Source organism: Humulus lupulus, chromosome 8, assembly GCF_963169125.1.
Source record: "Humulus lupulus chromosome 8, drHumLupu1.1, whole genome shotgun sequence".
NCBI classification, from domain to species: Eukaryota; Viridiplantae; Streptophyta; class Magnoliopsida; order Rosales; family Cannabaceae; genus Humulus; species Humulus lupulus.
Window position 1 is genome coordinate 68,030,994 of NC_084800.1, and position 19,990 is coordinate 68,050,983.

Sequence of the window (19,990 nt, forward strand, 5' to 3'; positions counted from 1 at the left end):
CTGGGAAAATAAATTTGTCAACCTGCACTAAAACATCCTCAATTTTCCCTTCAGGATGGGCCATAGATCTATCCGCCAGCTGCAATGTAACAGTTGTAGGCCTCGCTTCACCAATACCAAGCTTCTTAAAAATTGACATCGGCATAAGATTAATATTGGCGCCCAAATCACACAACGCCCTTCCAACATCCCGTCCCCCAATAGAACAAGGGATCGTAAAACTGCCAGGGTCCTTCAATTTTGGAGGGATTTTACTCTTCAACATAGCGCTGCAACCCTCTGTAAGAGCAACAGTTTCGAACTCCCCCAGCCTTCTCTTTTTCGTCAAAATATCTTTTAAAAATTTGACGTAGTTTGGCATTTGTTCCAAAGCTTCCACCAAGGGAATGTTAATATGGAGCTGTTTTAACACATCCAGAAACTTCCTGAACTGCCCATCTTGCTGCTGTTTGCGAAATCGCTGAGGAAATGGTAGGGGCGGTTTTGTTATAGACTTTACTGGAACATATTGCTGACCCAATGCTATATCAACTGGGCCAGTTTCAGTAACTTCTTTTGCTGGTGTTTTACTAGATTCTCCTTCAGTTTGGATTGAAGTGGGCTCCCCACTGCCCTTTATTTTCTCCTCAGAATTTTCCAGAATTTTTCCACTCCTTAGATTGATAGCCTTGCATTGTTCTTTGCCATCTCTCCTTGGATTCTCCGTGTCACTAGGCAAGGAACCTTGGGGCCTATTTTTCAGATCATTCGCCAATTGCCCCAACTGAATTTCCAGATTGCGAAGAGAAGCTGCCTGGCTTTGAATTACAGCGTCATTTTTTGCCATATAATCTCTCATTAAACTCTCCAAGGGACTAGATTGAGAGCCTTGAGATTGGTGAGGTTGTTGAGAAAACCCCGGTGGAATTGACTGTTTTCCTTGTGCTGGTGCTCCACTTGAACTTGCTCCTTGACCCCCCCATGACAGATTTGGATGTTGCCTCCATGCTGGATTGTAAGAGTTTGAATACGGATTGTTGTTGCGGTTGAAATTTTGATTACCCACATAGCAAACCGAGGCTGGATTTGATGGGCAATTCTCAAAAGTATGTCCGTCCCCACAATAAACACATGAGATTTATGCACTTTGAATGGCAGCAGCTGGCTGTATGTTCCCTCCCAAACTCATATTCTTTAAGATGTTGGTCATTGAGGCCATTTGAGCAGTTAGAGCGGTTAGAGCATCTACTTCAAGAACACCCGCTACTTTTCGGCTTGTAGGAGCTCTAGTATTTGACCATTGGTAGTTGTTGCTTGCTATTCTTTCCAAAATATCAAATGCTTCGTTATAAGTCTTGGAAAGAATGGCTCCATTGGCTGAAGCATCCAATACCATTCGAGAGGCTGCATTGAGACCATTGTAAAATGTCTCCATTTGTATGCAATGTGGGATACCATGGTGAGGACACTTCCTCAATAGCTCCTTGAATCTTTCCCAAGCATCACTAGTAGACTCATCTTCCATTTGTTGAAAAGACATAATCTCACTTCGAAACCTTGCATTTCTAGTGGGAGGGAAGTACTTCCTTAAGAATTTTTCAGCCAAGTCGTTCCAATTTGTCACCGAATCGGGAGGAAGGGTGTTGAGCCATGATCTAGCTCGATCCCTTAAAGAGAATGGGAACAACTTCAATCTTAGCGCCTCTTCACTTACTCCTTGTAGCTTGAAAGAGTCACTCACCTCCAAAAATGAGCGGATGGAGATGAGGATCTTCCGTTGGCAACCCACTAAATTGACCAACTGTTTGGAGCATTTGGAACATGATAGGTTTGAGCTCAAACTGAGGTACTTGAATTTCAGGCCTCACAATGCCCGGATTGAGCTCGTTGAACATAGGGGCAGCATATTCTCTTATTGCCCTAGCTCTATCATCCGCCAAGACAATAGGATTAGTCATGTTTTGCGCACCCTCTTCTTCTTCTCCAACATTTTCAGCCATGTTGCAGCGGCTGTTAGCCTTTTGTGCCTTTCTCCTTTTTCTGAAAGTATGTTCAATTTCGGGGTCAATAGGAGCAAGTTCAAAGTCTTCTTGTTTGTTCATGCACTAGATTAAACCTGAAAACACCCAGCCCCAAACAAGCAGAATCAGAACCAAACAAACAGAAATAAATTGCAAAATAGTTGATAGAACATAATTTAATTTTAAATCCCCGGCAACGGCGCCAAAAACTTGTTGCGTAAATTTAAGCAATTAAAATGTGCAAGTATACACAGTCGGCAACGAGTAATATAGTAGTAAATGAGTATCGTCTCCACAGGGATTTTAAACTAAATAAATGCAAAATCAACTAAAGAACAATCTAAAAATAAGATAACAAAATTAAGAACATGATTGGAATATTCATCTGAAATTTAATGGGTATACGTAATTTAACTAAAATAAGATGAAGAACTCAGAAAAAATTAAATCAGAGAAGATCTATGCGAACAATTAGATCTGGATGGCTATTTCCCCCTATGGTAATCTGCCCAGTTGTTATAGCAATGGTTCAGCAATCAGACACAGAGTTAACCGATTTCACAAGAGGCCAGTAAGATTTTTCCAAAACCCACTGATATAATTCCACAACTTAATTTAGCACATTCCTATATTAAATCAGGTTGTAAAACACACATTTAATCACCAAATCTCAGGTTATACAAGGTAGCAAAATATTCCTATTTCACTACTAAGAACTACCTAAACATGGCATTTCTCTTGCATCATTTAAGTGGATTCAGCTCGACAAATTCTCTCCAAAATCAGATCTAGCTAGTTAATTGTTAATTATGGCCAGTAAACAACAATCATTGAGCATTAATTACACTTAAATGAACAATGGCAAAATTACTAAACTTATGCATTGAATTAATACTTCATCATATAGGGTTCATAGCCACCCAAATCTTAAGGAAATTAGTTCATGTCTGAATTGAAAATTATAATCCAAAACAGAAATTGTTCATCCATAGCAAGTGTTCAGTTCACAAGTATAGAATCGAGAGTATACACTACAGAAAAGGAAATATAGAAGAAAGAGAAGAAGTAGAATCGGGTTCTAAAGTCCTCCTCCTTCCTTGGCCGTGACTCTTCCTCCTATGGGTATTGCCTTTTTCTCTGTACATTCTCCTGTACTTCTCTCCTTTTCTCAGTTTTGATAAAAATGGTATATCCCCCTCTATTTCGGCTAGCTCCCCTTTTTAGGGTACTTTTCCTTACCCTAATTAGACAACCCATTTCCAACTTTTGTCCCTCTCTTGCCACCTCAGCCAGCTGACTTAATTTATTAAAATAGATGCCACATAGGTGCTGAGGTAATTACTTAAGTGCAACTGGCTTTTGTCCACGTCATCTGTCTTCTGCCCAGGATTGCTATGTGGTTGGCCTACAACATCGAAACAGCAATGCTCCCCTTTCAGTCCCCATTTTCCTTCTGCTCATTTTAATTCCCTTTGGCAATTTTAAGCTTCCTTTCCTAACAACACAGAACAGACATTAACATAAAATATTTACAAATAATACACCAAATAACCAACTCTTAATATGGACTCGCTACCTAGAACAAAGAGGATAAAAATTAAACAAAATCACATTAAACACACTTCCATTACTCTTTTTCAACTTAAAAACAAACTCAAAGATCATAAAAATAACTCTAAATCCTAAAGTTATCAACCTGTATATTTGAAAATCTCCCTTTTTTTTTTACTTGCGACACCCATTATATTCTTATATTTTATATCTAAAAAAAACCTCTTATATCTTAGAAATAAAAAAAATTAATAACAAAACAAATCAAGAATAAAAATAGAAAGGAGCAATAATAATAGACGAATATTCAAATTTTTATGTATATCTTTTTTTTTTTTTTTTGGAATGGGACGTAAATAAATCCTTCGAACACGAATAAAATTGATGCTAATAAAACCGTAAAACCTTGTTACAAATTGTACGAAATGGAAAATTTTTATTTTTTTTATGTTAAAATTTGACATGGTATGTTTGGACGTGGACCCTACATTAGGGTTTTAGGCAAGCCACAATTCACCTCCTCCTTCCTCCTCCCTTTCTGCAACGAAGTTAGTTCATCTCATCTCCGACGCTCTCTCAGACTTCCTCTTCATTCGATGTCCTCAGAATCTAAGCCGGTGAGCTCTCAATTCTAGTTTGCTCTAATCCGTATCTGCTTATTGCTTCTTAGTGTTTAATTAGCCTTACGATTCTTCATTGACCGTTCTTGTATTTGGAGATATGTATTTGAAGGTTTATGTTTCAACAATTTTGGTTAATTGAATTATATTTAGCTTAGCTTATGATTTTTCTGTATATATTGGATGTGCTTATGTAAATTATGGTTTTGTGGGCTTGGTAGATACTTGACAGAGTGAGTAATGGGTTTTGGTGAGGTAGGAGATTTCTTTGTACTTGCATTTCGTAGTATTAGTTAAAAGAGTATTTTAATTGCCGCAGGTGGAAATGGAGAAGAAGATTGAGGCTGAAGATCCTGAGAAGAAGAAGAAAAAGGAGGAGAAGGTTTTGCATTCATTTCTCATGTTTCCCTTTTTTTTTTTTGCATTGCGTGTTTCTACGGATTTCAGCCTTTTTCAACAATACTAATTCGGCCAATGCGGAAATTTCTGAAATTTTCTTTCTATATAAGTATATCTGTGTCTTTATGTTTTTATATATATATATATATGTAATCATTTAATTTTAGGTAAATGGACGACGTAGAGTTCAGCTGCATGTGTGCATTGATTTTTAAAACGTTGATGATTTTTTATGTCTTCGTATAATGTATGATTAATATTGAATAGCTATTTTATTCTTACATGGCAGGCACGAGAGAAAGAATTGAAAAAGCAAAAGGCTTTAGAGAAGGCTGCCAAGCTTCAGGTATCAGTAATAATTGTTTTGAGACATAGAGAAGACTTAATTTTTGTATGCATTGTACAGATGTTGATATGTTAAGTCTTTTCTTTTTTAATCATTATATAAATATATTGTTAGGCACAACAAGCATCCAGTGCTCCCAAGAAGAGTGAAAAGAAAAATGTGAAGCGTACAACTGAGGAGGAGAATTTGGCAGATTTTATCGATCCAGAGACTCCTTCTGGTGAGAAGAAAAATATGTCTCCTCAAATGGCAAAACAATATAATCCCACTGCAGTAGAGAAATCGTAAGTTGATGGTTTGCATTATGTCATCTATCATTAGTTTCATTTTTCCCCTTTTTCCCTTTTTTTAGAGGGAAAAAAAACATCATATGTGGTATTGATCTATGCTTGCTTGTACAGGTGGTATTCGTGGTGGGAGGAATCAAAGTTTTTTGTGGCAGATTCTAGCAGCTCCAAACCACCATTTACAATTGTGAGTAGCACTGAGGTTTACTGGTTTACATAAGTTTCATGGCACCATAAAGACATTTTTCCGTTTGGTTTTCTAGAACATTGGTATGGAACAGAACAGTTAAAAAAATATATATACAGTACATTTTATGTATATAACACAAGGTGAACCATTAAGTTATTTTTTGCAGGTCTTGCCACCTCCAAATGTGACCGGGGCCCTTCACATAGGCCATGCTCTTACTGCTGCTATAGAGGTCCGTTTTTTACTTCTCTCTCTCTCTCTTTTGTTTTCTTCTTCATTTTTTGCTACTCTCACAAATCTATTAGCTAGATCTTCTTTCTCCAGCATCCATTGAGTTAATTTGATGTGTTGCATTTGAATGTAGGACACTATAATTCGTTGGCGGCGAATGTGTGGCTACAATACCTTGTGGGTGCCTGGAATGGACCATGCTGGGATAGCTACACAGGTTAGCGTTGCATATGTTGTTAAACGTTAACAATGTAACTTAAGACTAATAACATGACTTCGTTATAAGGATCCATTAGTGCTGTTTCTTTGTCCAAGTTCATCTTTATTCACTGTTATGTTTGAATTCATGAAGTTGTGATTCTTGATATGTTATGTTATATGAACAGCACTTCTGGAAGTTGTTGTTATATTGAATTTATTCATATTACTTACTGGATTTCAATCTCCCTTGGTGGGTACTTGCTAACCTTTTCAATTTTGTGTTTTGCATAGGTAGTTGTAGAGAAGAAGCTCATGCGAGAACGTAAGTTGACAAGGCATGATCTTGGACGGGAAAAATTTGTTTCTGAAGTGAGTTTGCTGAACTTTGACTAGACAATAAGCTCCACAAAACTTTTGAAGTCTGTTCTCATGTATATTTTATGTTTGTTTGGCTGTATCAATGCAAAGGTTTGGGAGTGGAAAAATTTGTACGGTGGAACGATATTAAAGCAGCTACGCCGTTTGGGTGCATCTTTGGATTGGTCTCGCGAGGTAAGGATGTAACTTTTTAATTTGCTTAACTTGCTTTGAAGATATGTGAATTGATATGGATAAACCACCATAATAATCAACAGATTGTATCATGACAAGCTCACTCTCTGTTGTTTTAATGATCTATTCTATTTTCATTTCTTATATTATTCAGTGCTTTACAATGGATGAGAAGAGATCTAAGGCTGTGACAGAGGCTTTTGTTAGGCTTTACAACGAAGGCCTTATTTACAGGTAAGATATATAAATTAATTTATCCATTTATTTGTGAAAAATCAATTTTAACTCGTGTGTTGTATATATTTTTCACTGTATTAGAGGTATCTACCATGCCTACATGCTGATACATTTTCTTGTGGGTGCATATGTGTATATATATTTATTTGCTTTTTGATTGTTTCAGTAAACATATTCATACCTTTAATTCATCCTTGGTCTAATTTTTTTCTTTAATTTGATTGGTGTCCTATTGGTATTTATCACAGTTTCTTTGCTTTTGTAGGGATATTCGCCTAGTTAATTGGGATTGTACTTTGCGAACAGCAATATCTGATCTCGAGGTATTCATTGTTGTGTGGGATATTTGTATTTGCAATATATTCTGCATTTAAGGAATTTTCTTTCTTTATTAGGTTGAATATGAGGATATTAAAGAAAGGACACTGCGAAAGGTTCCAGGATATGAGAAGCCTGTTGAATTTGGTGTTTTAACTTCGTTTGCTTATCCTTTGGAAGAAAAAGATCTTGGTGAGATTGTTGTGGCCACCACTAGAGTGGAAACTATGCTTGGTGATACAGCTATTGCTGTACATCCTGATGACGAAAGGTACCGTCGTCTTCATGGAAAATTTGCCATCCATCCTTTTAATGGAAGACGCATCCCTATAATATGTGATGGCATTCTTGTTGATCCAAAGTTTGGAACTGGTGCCGTGAAGGTACTCTATTTTATGCTGAACATACTTGCATGAAATTTGTTTACAATTTACTCTTCAGACCCAGTAAAGAAATATGACTTTTTCCTTCTTGCATCTGCAGATTACCCCAGCTCATGATCCTAATGATTTTGAGGTTGGGAAACGCCATAATCTTGAGTTTATCAATATTCTTACTGACGATGGGAAAATAAATGGCAATGGTGGCTCAGAATTTGCTGGGATGCCTCGTTTCAAGGCCCGGGAGGCAATTACTGAAGCATTGAAAATGAAGGTATTGATTTGTTATACTGCATATGTTAGTCAAGTTAAATGCTAGTGGGACCTTAGAAAATTTCAATTTTACCAAGTTCACTGTCACCTATTAACTATAGAGGACACTTGTTATTATTAACCTTCTTGGCTGCGGCTGCTTATTCAATAATACTGATAATGTCACTGCCAACACCTATATCATACCTTGTATTATATGAAACTTGATAAATACTTCATGCAAAGAACTCTTGTTGTACGGCTTATCAACATTTTCTCTAATTCGAGGCTTCTTCTGATAAGTGTCAGTTTATTTTAACTTACCCTATGTTGTCATATTTATTATGTGTACATGCAACGTATCTAGCTTAGGTTGTGAGTCCAAGATCAGTGTTTGGGTCCTTGCAGATATAGGGATATATTTGTATAGTTTACTTCAGTCTTTTATAATACATGTTTGAAAAAGATTACACTGACATGCCATTCTTCTTACATTTAGGGTCTGTATAAAGAAGCTAAAATAAATGAAATGCGCTTAGGCAGTTGTTCTAGGAGCAATGATGTTGTAGAACCTCTGATAAAGCCCCAATGGTATGTTAATTGTGGGGGTATGGCCAAGGAATCTCTTGATGCTGCTGTGGATGATGAAAACAGAAAGCTTGAGTTCTTCCCAAAGCAGTATATTGCAGAATGGAAGAGGTTGGTAGTTTTGGTTATCTTTTTCTCTTTGTTTCAGAAATCTAGATTTGTCTGTCTTGAAAAATAATACATCTGTCTTATTTGGCAAGGAAAATGAATTTCTTCAAGCGTAAGAACATTGGTTCAGGTTTTGAGCCTGGGTCCTTTCCAGCATTTGTGTTTATATCTTGCAAATATACAATGAATAAGTCTTGTGTTAAATGGTGTCATATTGAAAACAAATGCAATCTACATCCATGTGTCTGATTAGCAGAAACTGAACACAATTTTTTGAAGATGATTTTAATCTGCTGTGCCCCATGATACATTAGTGCTCATCTTTCTTTATTCCTAGATATTTTTGCTTGAAACTTTGATAAGCTATTTCTTAGTAAGAATAAAACTCTCAATCTCACAACAATAAAGGCTGAAAATCCTTCAAAGACTTATTGAAACAGAAGCAGAAATACAAATTACAAGCTTTCGAGAGGCTTGTTCTCTCCTATCCCAATCTTTCGAGAGGATTGGTCTTTCCACAAGAGTCAACTCTATCTATTCTCAAGCTACCCTCATAGAAAGAGCCTCCCCGAATATATATAGGCATTGGTTGGAACTAACCAATGCCAACAATGATCCTCTAAGAAAAAGACAACTCAGCCTATCTACTAAGATTACTGAATACAAAAGTAACAATTAAAACCTACAAAAGTAACAATTAAAACCATCAACCAACTAGTTTACTTAGGCTTTCTCCTATTATACACAAATCGCACTGGTGGCTTATCAAACTTGCTTACCTTTTTTGAACATGACTACATAGTTAAGTTGTATTATGCTTAAGCTTTGATCTCAAATATCACAGATGGCTTGAGAATATTCGTGACTGGTGTATCTCAAGGCAACTGTGGTGGGGTCATCGAATACCTGCATGGTATGTTATTCTGGAGGATGATGATCTAAAAGAAGTTGGAGCATACAATGACAGTAACCACTGGGTGATTGCAAGAAATGAGGAAGAGGCTCAAGAACTGGCTAGTAGTCGTTACGCTGGCAAGAAATTTCAATTATGTCAAGATCCAGATGTGCTTGACACTTGGTTTTCTTCTGGTCTCTTCCCATTGTCTGTGTTGGGCTGGCCTGAGAATACGGATGATTTGAAGACATTTTATCCAACTTCAATTCTTGAAACTGGGCATGACATTCTCTTTTTCTGGGTTGCTCGTATGGTGATGCTGGGGATCAAATTGGGTGGCAATATACCATTTAGCAAGGTGGGTCAACCTAGAGCTATGTTCTAGAACGCATTAGTTTACTACATGCTGCACACATTCTTTTACACAGTTATTAAGAGATTAACTGTAAGCAATTGGTGTCTATATTCTCTACTTGATCCTGACATGGATTTCATCTATGCTATCATGGTAATTCCATTCCAAATATTACATGCCTATGTTTAAAGAGAAATAGATACATATTCATTGTTTAGAGCACGTTACATTGGTTTTTTTTTTTTGGTATGTCATTTAAAAGTTTTGGGGCTGGCCATCATATATTTAAATATTAAGGATCTAGAGTCAAACTTCTTAGAAGTATAATTATGCACTTTCTTTGACAACGAATAAGAGATGGGGACCGTCTGTTGAACACCTGGCCCCCTAAAGAATATCAATCATTGGAGTATTCTTTGGTTTTGAAGTGTTGGTACATGATAGCATGGTTGAGCAGCATATTTAACATCTGAAAGATATTTTTACCCCAAACCTTTCTGCAAGCGGTCTTGCATCACAAGGTTTGAGCTGTCAACATTTGTAAAGGGGAGTTTATAACTCAAGTGCTTAAATATGTTACACGTTCCTTTTTTTCCCCTGATGCATGTATTGATCAAGATGACAGTGTTATGATTTATCTGCAGGTATATTTGCATCCAATGGTTCGTGATGCACATGGGCGCAAGATGTCAAAGTCGTTGGGAAATGTCATTGATCCCCTTGAAGTTATAAATGGTGTATCTCTAGTAGATCTTCATAAAAGGCTAGAGGAGGGTAATTTGGACCCAAATGAACTAGTGATAGCCAAAGAAGGACAGGTGAAGGACTTCCCTAATGGTATCACTGAATGTGGTGCAGATGCTCTCCGCTTCGCTCTTGTCACTTACACTGCTCAGGTTTGGCATATAGCTTTACAAGTCTACATATTTCAGAATAAAATATCTTGTTATTGAATTAATTTAGTCTTCTTTAATTTGTCTTCCCAGTCTGATAAAATAAACCTAGACATCCAAAGGGTTGTAGGTTATCGACAATGGTGTAATAAATTGTGGAATGCAGTACGATTTGCTATGAGCAAACTTGGAGATAATTACACTGCACCCTCAAATGTAAAACCAAATGTCTTGCCATTTAGTTGCCAGTGGATACTGTCAGCATTAAACAAAGCCATTGCAAAGACTGTATCATCACTGGAATTGTATGAGTTCTCAGATGCAGCCAGTGCAGTTTATTTTTGGTGGCAATACCAGTTGTGTGATGTTTTTATTGAAGTAATTAAGCCTTATTTTGCTGGAAATGATCCGAAGTTTGCATCTGAAAGGAGCTTTGCACAAGCTACGCTGTGGCTATGTCTTGATAATGGTTTGCGGTTGCTTCATCCATTTATGCCATTTGTTACTGAAGAACTATGGCAGCGTCTTCCTTCTCCAAAGGATCATGAGCGGGCAGCATCAATCATGATTTCTGAGTACCCATCAGTTGTAGAGGTTAGTTTACTCTTAAATATGTAAGAATGTATAACCTAAGAGGGGTAGCTCAAATGATCAGGTTTTTTGTTTGCTCCCACAAATTCTGAGATTCAAGTCTTTTCTTTGCACCTACATATCCTGTTTGCATATATTATAAAATTCTGCCCTCATGAAAGTTTTGAACTTGGTCCTGTTAAGTTAGAGATTGTGAAACAGGAGCCTGGCAAACCTTAATTCTATGCAATGTTTATGTTTCTTTGATGTGTAAGAATTCTTTTATCCATATTTAGTTAGGTTTCTTCATAATATGTGTTTCATTTTTTTATAGAAAAAGATTTAAGATTTTTTCCTAAATTCATAAATTGGAATTTTTTTCAAGGAATAGTGTTCATTAAACTAAATGATCCTGTCAGATAAAGAGTCTGACTGACATATCTTTGTTTTTGGGCATGGTTGAAAATAATTTATGAATATGCACAATGTATTAAATTATTTGCAAAAAAATTGATATGATGAAGACAATTGAATTGATTGTTAACCTAAATTTAGTTTTGTGTAATCACTTATTTTTCCCCAGGGCTGGACAAATGAAAGGGTGGAGTATGAGATGGATCTCATTGAGACTTCTGTAAAATCTCTACGGTCACTTGCTAAAGAAAGTCGTGAAAGGTAAATGTCAATTTTTTTGGGCACTTTCCAACTATATTATCTTTCATTGTCTACTGCTTTTTGCCTAAATCTATTATAATTACTTGTTTCTTTTCTTTCTCATATGTCCTTTTTTGTCTTTTTTATTTTATGAACATTGATAATGCATTATGATATCTGGTATTTTGATCATCTCAAAAGGCTGTTAATTTTCTTTTTTTCTTTTCCTTACGTGGTGGCAGGATTTGTAGTAGTGTTTTAAAACTTCCTAGTTCAACATAAGTAAATCATTTTTGGCCAAGTATATGTCTCTTAAAAAGGGTTTAAATTATTTCATGTTTTCCTGACAATTTATTACATTTCCTTGGTTGAAAAGAATTGTAGTGATGTTGGTGGAAGTTTGGGGGAAATTGCTTGATCTGTTAATTTTAATTCAATGCAAGGTTTATAGTCTGACTGTATTTTTTTTTTCTCAGACGACCAGCTTATGTGCATTGCCGAACTAGTCCAGTCAAAGAGATTATTAGCAACCATGAATTGGAGATTGTAACTTTAGCAAATTTATCAACTTTGACGGTGAGTCATGCTTTGTAATGATCTGTGCTTTTGCATATTCATATTGCATTGCATACAACTTCCTTTCCCTTTTCTAGTTATGCTGGAAGGCACCTTGATTGCTTGTGTTTCTTTCAAGCATCAAGCTTATCTTATTCTTGTTGGATTGCTTTGCCCCGTCTTTTTAACTGAAGTGGTAAGATTTATTTGTGTATAATTCTCCAGGGTTCAAATATCATCTTGAAATTCTCTGGCTTCTGCTGCAATGATGATGAACATACATATATGATTGATATCTTCAGTTGAACATTGCATGGTTGATATTTTTTTGCTGTTTACATAGATGAAGCAAAGTATCCACTATATTAAGCCAGCCATCAACATGCCTGAACTTGTCATTTTTCTGTTCGGGCTCACATTTTTTGACAAATAGATGAATAGTTGTACCAGCTAGTTGTCAGTAGTGGAACTCAAATAATTGACAATTGGTCACTAGACAGGATAAATTAAATCCATTCTGTATTGTATGGGTAACGACTGATGTGAGGTTTTTGTCATCTAAATATTTGTTTTAACCTTGTAAGTTCATTGTGGTCTCATGGCTCATGGCTCATGAGGCATTCCATTGCTTCCTGATGAGGACCAATTTGTTAATATATGCTAGAGTTTCGGTTCTTCCAAATTTCGTAATGCTTAGTGGGAGGACAAGCTAGTTGTTTTGAAAAAAGGGTAAATTGTGTTGTGATGTGCCCGCAAGTAATAGATGTGCTGGTTATCATTATGGGGTGAATCATATACTGATACCTGATTACATGCATCCTGTATTCTTTTATATTTCTTATGCTTTTTTCTAATTCATATATACATATTTGAATCCTTGTAGGACATGCTGTAAGATGAATAAATAATATTTTATAAACAGAAAAGGTTGCTTTTTAAATATCAATTTTCTGTTTTGATCTGTTCTGATAATGAGAGTCCAGTTGAGTGTGGTGCTTGGCTACGTTTCTTGCCACATGAACAATGTATAGTGTCAAGTTTGTATTATGAAACATTTATTTTTTCTACAGGTATTTAGTGAAACCGATGCTGCTCCTACTGGATGTGCTGTATCTGTTGTAAATGAGAACATTTCTGTATATCTTGATCTTCGAGGATCACTTTCTGCTGAAGCCGAACGTGAAAAGATCATGAAAAAAATGGACGAGGTTCAAAAGTAAGTCAATAACTCAATTTAGTGTAGTTCTGTGGAACGTTGCTTTCTTGTGATACATACAAGGGAAAAAAAAAATCTTACAGTTTACATGTTAGACAAGTGGAATTTTTACCATGGTTGTGGCAGGTACTTAAATACCAAACCTGAAAGGGTTTCTTTATATTGTTTTGTGGTTAGACTTTTTAGTTGAACATTTGTGAAGAGGTCTTGTTATTAATCAATTTATTTACCTTGACTTGAAATAATCCTTTGTATCTAAGTCTTTACTATTTGTTTGTATACTTAGGAAGTGTTAACCTTTGCAAGGCTCTTATAACAAGTGAGTTCGTTTATGGCAGGCAAAAGGAGAAATTGTGGAAAAAGATGAATGCTTCTGGCTATAAAGATAAGGTTCCAGCCAAAATTCAAGAAGACAATGAGGCCAAGCTCAAGTCCCTTGAACAGGAGTTTTCAGCGCTAGAATTAGCAAGCGAGCATATCAAACAAACGTAAACTTGTAGACATGTTTATTTAAACAAACTTTATTTATGATTCAAGTCTGCAAATCTTGCTGTGACACCCTTTTTCTTCTCAGAAGGAAAGGGTTTTTTTGGTTCGCTCATATAAATGTTGTTGATCATTTTTCATTTCTTATAAAAAGAACACTTTTGGTACTGTGTTTGTGAGATAATTTATCTATTAATTGGGATTTTCAACGTGTTGGACATGAGGTTTATTAAGTAACATAAATATATTTTGCATGAATTGTGCCATTATGTGATTAGGTTATTTTTGTATTATATATAAATTTATTTACAGGCTAAGTTAAGTTGTACATACATGGCATTTGTCTTGCAATTCTTTCAAACTCCCAAATACTCTAACCCATACATTGTTATTTTTATTGTTTAAATTTTCATTGACCAAGAATCATTATAGATTGTGTAATCAATGTGAATGTGTGTACTATGTGTATAGATTTAGTAAAGGCATAACCTTGATTACTAAGAGGAATTGAATTGAATTGAATAGTGGCATTGTGACTTAGATGCGCGATAATCAATTTCTTATTTATGAGTATAATTGGTATGAGTTTAAGAATGGTTGTCTTAGTTATTGTGGAGTTTTTGTAGTAAATGGGGAATGAGAATTATAGTGCTTGATTCGCTCCATTAAATTCTCTTTTAAAGATCCAAGTCTCAATTAGTATAAATTAATAATGAGAATTAGTCTGAATGGTAAATGGACTAACAATAACAAATTGTCAACTGGGGGAGTATAAGAAAGAATGATACTGTTATTTTATTTTTCTCCTAATATTAAAAGTTGAGAGAAGAAAAAGCTATGTACCATTTTCATGGTAATTTAATATGGATTTTAGTTGAAGTAGTTTAGTGATTAATTAATATAGAGTATTTATTACTTGAGAAAAAGAGAAACCTTTGCTCTATTTATTGAATTTGACAAGTACCAATAAGCGCTATTTATGGGTTCATGGGTGAACATTGGGAAGTATGTTTTTTTCTTTAAATATATTGCATGTTAGACATTTTAATTTTTAGATTTTTAAATAATATTTTGTGTTAGAAATTAAAAAACAAAATTTAAATTGAAAAAACAAAACATCATTATTTTTTCAAAAAATCTCAAATTTAAAGAACATAATCCAACAAATTAAATTAACATAAATTTCATTTTTTTAATAAATATTTAGTTTTATTATTCTTTCATGATTTGGAAGTTAAGACATCAAAACTCATTGTCTTCATTCTTTATTATTTTATTTTTGAATAATTAGTATTTTTGTCTCCTAAACTTTGATACTATCAAATCGTTTCTTAAAATATATAAAGTGTTAAAATTTCTCTTAAAATTATTATATTTACAGAAATATAGTATTGTGTTAGTTTCCGTTTTATTTTTTCGTTTAAACAATGACATATCATAAAATATTTTGTATCTCCTTTCATTGTGAATGCTTAACGGAAGGGGAGAGAAGAAGGGTATAAGAGCAACTTCAATGGGAGTTGCTTAGATAATTGCTTGTCACTGATGGGATAAGTAGATGAAGTGGAGAAGATTTTTTTTAAAGAGGAGATTGGCAACGTTGCTTTCATATTTTTTTTTCTTTTTTTAACGGATTAGATTTATTAAAAAAATTATGGGCACTTAAGCCATTTTAGTGTTCTAAGAGTTTTTTTTTTTTTCAGGTTACGTTTGGATACATTTCCCATTCATACAAAGCAAACGTGCCGGACACGTGGGCATTGAACTACTTTTTTCCATCAATAAATTCCCGCCAATTTCTATACTTTAAAAATAAAGAACAAATATACCCAAGGCAGGGCAGCCATGGAAGTTGGAAGGTTGCCCATCTCAGCGTCGCAGCGAGGCAAACTGTTATCAGCCGGCTATACTACTATATCATCCTTTACTTCCCTCTCTCCCTTCCACCTTGCTCGAGGTAACCTCCTCCTTTTAATACCATCACTCTTTAATTTCTGTCACTTTTCCATAAACCCACCAGGTGTTCGATGAATTTACTCTTTGAGCTTCTATCTACTCTCATCTTACTTGCCCATCAAAATTTCAACTAGATGCCAACAATTCCGCACCTGGGTTTGTTTCAGCAAGTCGTAATTTTAAACTAAATGTGCTACTATTGAAAATGTCGAGTGCCATAGCCCCGCCTAACCACCCCACCCCTAGTCAGTGATAGCTCATAATCGATTCTTGCCTTCTTCATTACAAGCTTTAGCCTTTCTGGTCCCCGCTTTATCAGTTATTGTTTTAATGATATGTTTTTTTAGCAGACCTTAACATTCCTGAGGAAGAAGCTGTTCAAATTCTGGGGGCTGCAGCATCACATAATAGTAGGTTAGACACTAGTGATGGAGGCCACGCTATGGTTAATGGTAGTTACTTACTTTCGACTTCTTTTTTATCTAACATGAGTATTATTGGTTGGAAAAATCAAGTAATGTTTAGAAACTGGACTTATCTTAGTTATTATAGCATTGCATTTATCTTTCTTTTTCTAATTGGCCTTACAGTTCATTAGGAAGGTTCATTAGCCTGCATTTGGAGTTTAGTATTGTCATATTCTATAGGCAGGACAGAGCCAGAAATTTTTATTGGGGCAAAAACTACATTTTGTTTTTATGAATTACAATAATCGTCTTGGATGCATATTTATTTATGCTTTTAAAATGTTTTATATATATATATATATATTTATGGAGCTAATATTTTTGTAGTCCCTTCATGCATATTTCATACTATGCGAACTTATGTGACAAATGGCTCGGTATGATTTGAATTCTTGTATAACGTCATTGTGTTGCATCAAATAGTGTAGAATTTTAGTTCAAAAGTTTTTTGTTTTTAGTATTACTTTTAAGATGATACTTAGATGCTGTAACAACTTCATTTGTCATACTTTCTTATAAACTCTAGATGCTTTAAAAGCATTCACAAAAACTGGGGCATAGATTTCTGCCACTGTTTTATGCTACTAGGTTCGCTGCATTTGATTCTGTGTCACCAATGCATTATCTCAATACAACTAAAACGCCCTTTTTTTCTTCTTACAGCAATAGTGAAAATAATTGACACTAGGAAATGAAAATTCAATTGCTACATGGACTTTGGTGTAAATGTCGGGACATAAGATTCTTTAGGTATGCAAAAGATTTATGTTCTGGCTTCTGGGCTGTAGGTGCACAGACTGCATGGGACATGCTTCATGAAGAACAGTGTTTTCCGCGCATTACTACTTCTTGTGCAGATTTGGATATCATCCTTGGTGGAGGAATTAACTGCAAAGAAGTAACTGAAATCGGTTAGCTACTGTTGTCTGTTTCTTTTACAAGTATAAATGTTCGACAAAATTTTGTTTTCATGAATGGAGAATCTTTATTTGTATTGTCTGCCAAATATTTTTAGGTGGAGTACCTGGCATTGGTAAAACACAGCTGGGGTACGAATTTCTTATATATTTTCACTGTTAGCTTTCAGTTTTCATTCTAGTGAGCTGAACACATGTTTTGATTTACAGGATTCAACTAGCAGTTAATGTTCAAATTCCATCGGGTTTAGGTGGCCTTGGTGGAAAGGCAGTATATATAGGTAAAGTGTCATTTATCTGTTCCTTTTTGTTATGATTTTGTGTTCCACTTCATATTTTGAGTATTATGATACTTATAGATACGGAAGGCAGCTTTATGGTAGAGAGAGCTATGCAAATTGCTAAAGCTTCGGTATCTGACATGTCAGAATACAATGATCGATTACGTAAGGAAAATCGTGGGTGCCAAGTCAATTTGAATTTTGAAGATATCTTGAAAAACATTTACTATTTCAGAGTCTGCAGTTACACTGAGCAAATGGCTCTGATAAATTACTTGGAGAAGTTCATGTCAGAGCATAACGATGTAGGTTTTTTAGGCATTATTACTCCTTGTAATTTTGTTTGTTCTTTCTGTTGGAAAAATCGAAATTAAAAATCTTGTTGTTACATAATGTCTTGCTGCCATTTTCTTACTTGGGATCTATTTTAACTGCTGTGCTATTATATTAGTCGTGGTACATTGATACTAATTTTATCTTACAAATTGTCCAGGTTAAGATAGTTATTATTGACAGTGTTACTTTCCATTTCCGCCAAGATTTTGAGGACTTATCTCTCAGGACTCGATTACTTAATGGAATGGCCCTAAAGTTGATGAACCTTGCAAAATCCTTTAATGCAGCGGTAAGCTATAGTTTGTTTCTCTATATACTCTAAAATAAGCTAGGGGACAGTTCAACTTGTGATGCTATTTCTTTTCTAGTTTATAATGTATTACAACCTTAATGCATTGAAAATGTCATTATTATTCCTGAATAGTTTAATTTCGCAATTGTTGTGAAACGCTTCATTCTTTACTTAATACAGCTTGGTAGATCTTTAAGCATTTAGCTCAGTGAATTTCGTTTATCATGGTTTGCATAAGCCTAGCATGATTCCTATTTTCCATATGTTCTTGGCTTGTCTTATATCTGACTTATATTCCAATCTCTTTTTCCTCAATCTTCATCTCTTCTCTCCTTGAGCTTTCTGTTTTTGTGACAGGTTGTCATATTTAATCAAGTCACCACTAAGTTCACAGAAGGTTCATTTCAGTTGGCTCTGGCACTCGGTAAGTTATGCTTTTAGCACCTTACTCTCACTTGATCTTTCATGTTAAACGTATACCATTTATTTGTCTAGTGTTGCTATTTAGCATATTAAGGTGTCCAACACCATATGAGGTGACACCCTATGGTTGGTTAGTAGTAATTCATAATACTTATTAAATTCAAATGTGTGAGACCCGATGTATATTGCACCAATAACGGTATGCCATCTCTTTATGCTGTTGGGCACCAGTGGTGCCCCTTAGCATTTCTCTTATTTGTCAATGCTTATCATATTTGATGTTTGATCTTGCTGCAGGTGATAGCTGGTCACATTCCTGCACAAATCGGGTCATCTTGTACTGGGACGAAGACGAGCGAAATGCATACGTAGACAAGTCGCCCTCTCTCCCCTCAGCCTCGGCTCCATTTTCCGTCACTGGCAAAGGGATCCGGAACACTGCTTCCAACTATAAGAGAACCAAATTTACGTGAGATTCAGATTGAATGTAATACACTACAGAGACCTTTTTTTTTGTTGGTGATAGCTGAAGTTGCTTTCTTCCTTTAAACAATATATGGTGTTTTCTTTTTTGCCAATTTTGAGTCTATTATTCTCTCTTTTTTTATTACTAGATATTAAATTGCACTAATGACAAGATACCACATCAACTGGTGTTAAGCTCTATTGATGTCTAATAACAATTCTTTCTTGATTCTAGCTGATCTATTTAATTGTGTTTTGTCAGTATAAAAAACAGTATTGTGTTATATTTGACTAATGGTTCTGTCATAAGGTTGAAAACTGAACTGGTTAAGTGATGAGCTAACTGGGTTTTAAGTTTGAACGTCAAAAAGTCTCTCCTTTGTTTCGCCACCAACTTCTAAACAAATCTTCAAATCAAAGCAAATTAATTGTTATAATTGACCACTCTACCACCAAACTCTTTCAAGTTCCGTACTTTCCAACTACCCACTAAAACTAATTCACAGCCTAATCTTAATTTAATTCTCAATTAAGTTTGAAGGTCTGCTAAACAAAATGGGGTTGTTCGTGCAGGAATCTTATTTATATTTATATGATTATTATTCGTTATAGTGTACATATTGTATTCTTCTTTGAGGTGCAATTATCATAAAAAGTTGAGTCAAATATAAACTTCCATTATTCAAATAAAAAAAAGTATGTTTATAAAATTTCATAATAATCAGTGTCGTCCACAATCAATGTATGTAAACTTGTAAAAAGAAAAAAAAAATATATTTATATATATATATATAAGTTGTAGTGAGGAACATGAAATTGTTGTATGGATCCGAGCACACCGAACAAAAACCTTTTACCGTCCCACATCGACGGCCCACGGAGAAACCGAAGTCAATTTTTTGGTTTTGATTTAAAGAAAAAAAAAAAAAGCAAATTATAATTTTTGTTTGTTATAATAAAAGGAACAGA

General features: G+C 35.0%; 2 protein-coding genes and 1 non-coding gene across 4 annotated transcripts; all 3 read left to right on the forward strand.

Moving 5' to 3' along the window:
- The first annotated feature begins 1,430 nt into the window (after positions 1-1,430).
- LOC133798975 (small nucleolar RNA R71) lies at positions 1,431-1,537 on the forward strand. Its single transcript, XR_009876186.1, has one exon. It is a non-coding gene; the product is annotated as a small nucleolar RNA R71 (small nucleolar RNA).
- A 2,468-nt stretch (positions 1,538-4,005) lies between these two features.
- Positions 4,006-14,150, forward strand: LOC133797653 (valine--tRNA ligase, mitochondrial 1). Its single transcript, XM_062235635.1, has 21 exons — positions 4,006-4,168; positions 4,491-4,553; positions 4,860-4,916; positions 5,031-5,200; positions 5,318-5,390; positions 5,560-5,625; positions 5,758-5,841; positions 6,117-6,194; positions 6,294-6,377; positions 6,532-6,611; positions 6,880-6,937; positions 7,010-7,315; positions 7,416-7,586; positions 8,064-8,263; positions 9,105-9,513; positions 10,155-10,406; positions 10,497-10,997; positions 11,557-11,648; positions 12,104-12,203; positions 13,253-13,398; positions 13,737-14,150. Exons 1-21 carry the CDS (start codon positions 4,019-4,021, stop codon positions 13,888-13,890), a joined length of 3,294 nt encoding a protein of 1,097 aa, XP_062091619.1. The 5' UTR covers positions 4,006-4,018; the 3' UTR covers positions 13,891-14,150.
- Positions 14,151-15,584: 1,434 nt separating this feature from the next.
- Positions 15,585-19,264, forward strand: LOC133797654 (DNA repair protein RAD51 homolog 3). Of its 2 annotated transcripts, XM_062235636.1 has the most exons (9): positions 15,585-15,841; positions 16,191-16,292; positions 17,096-17,218; positions 17,323-17,356; positions 17,435-17,505; positions 17,584-17,810; positions 17,999-18,130; positions 18,491-18,557; positions 18,854-19,264. In XM_062235636.1, the coding sequence occupies exons 1-9, from the start codon at positions 15,730-15,732 to the stop codon at positions 19,027-19,029; spliced, it is 1,044 nt and encodes a 347-aa protein (XP_062091620.1). In that variant the 5' UTR covers positions 15,585-15,729; the 3' UTR covers positions 19,030-19,264. The 2 variants fall into 2 exon arrangements, with proteins under 2 accessions (XP_062091620.1, XP_062091621.1); XM_062235637.1 differs by lacking the exon at positions 15,585-15,841 and having other exon boundaries at positions 16,971-17,218.
- The last annotated feature ends 726 nt before the right edge of the window (positions 19,265-19,990 follow it).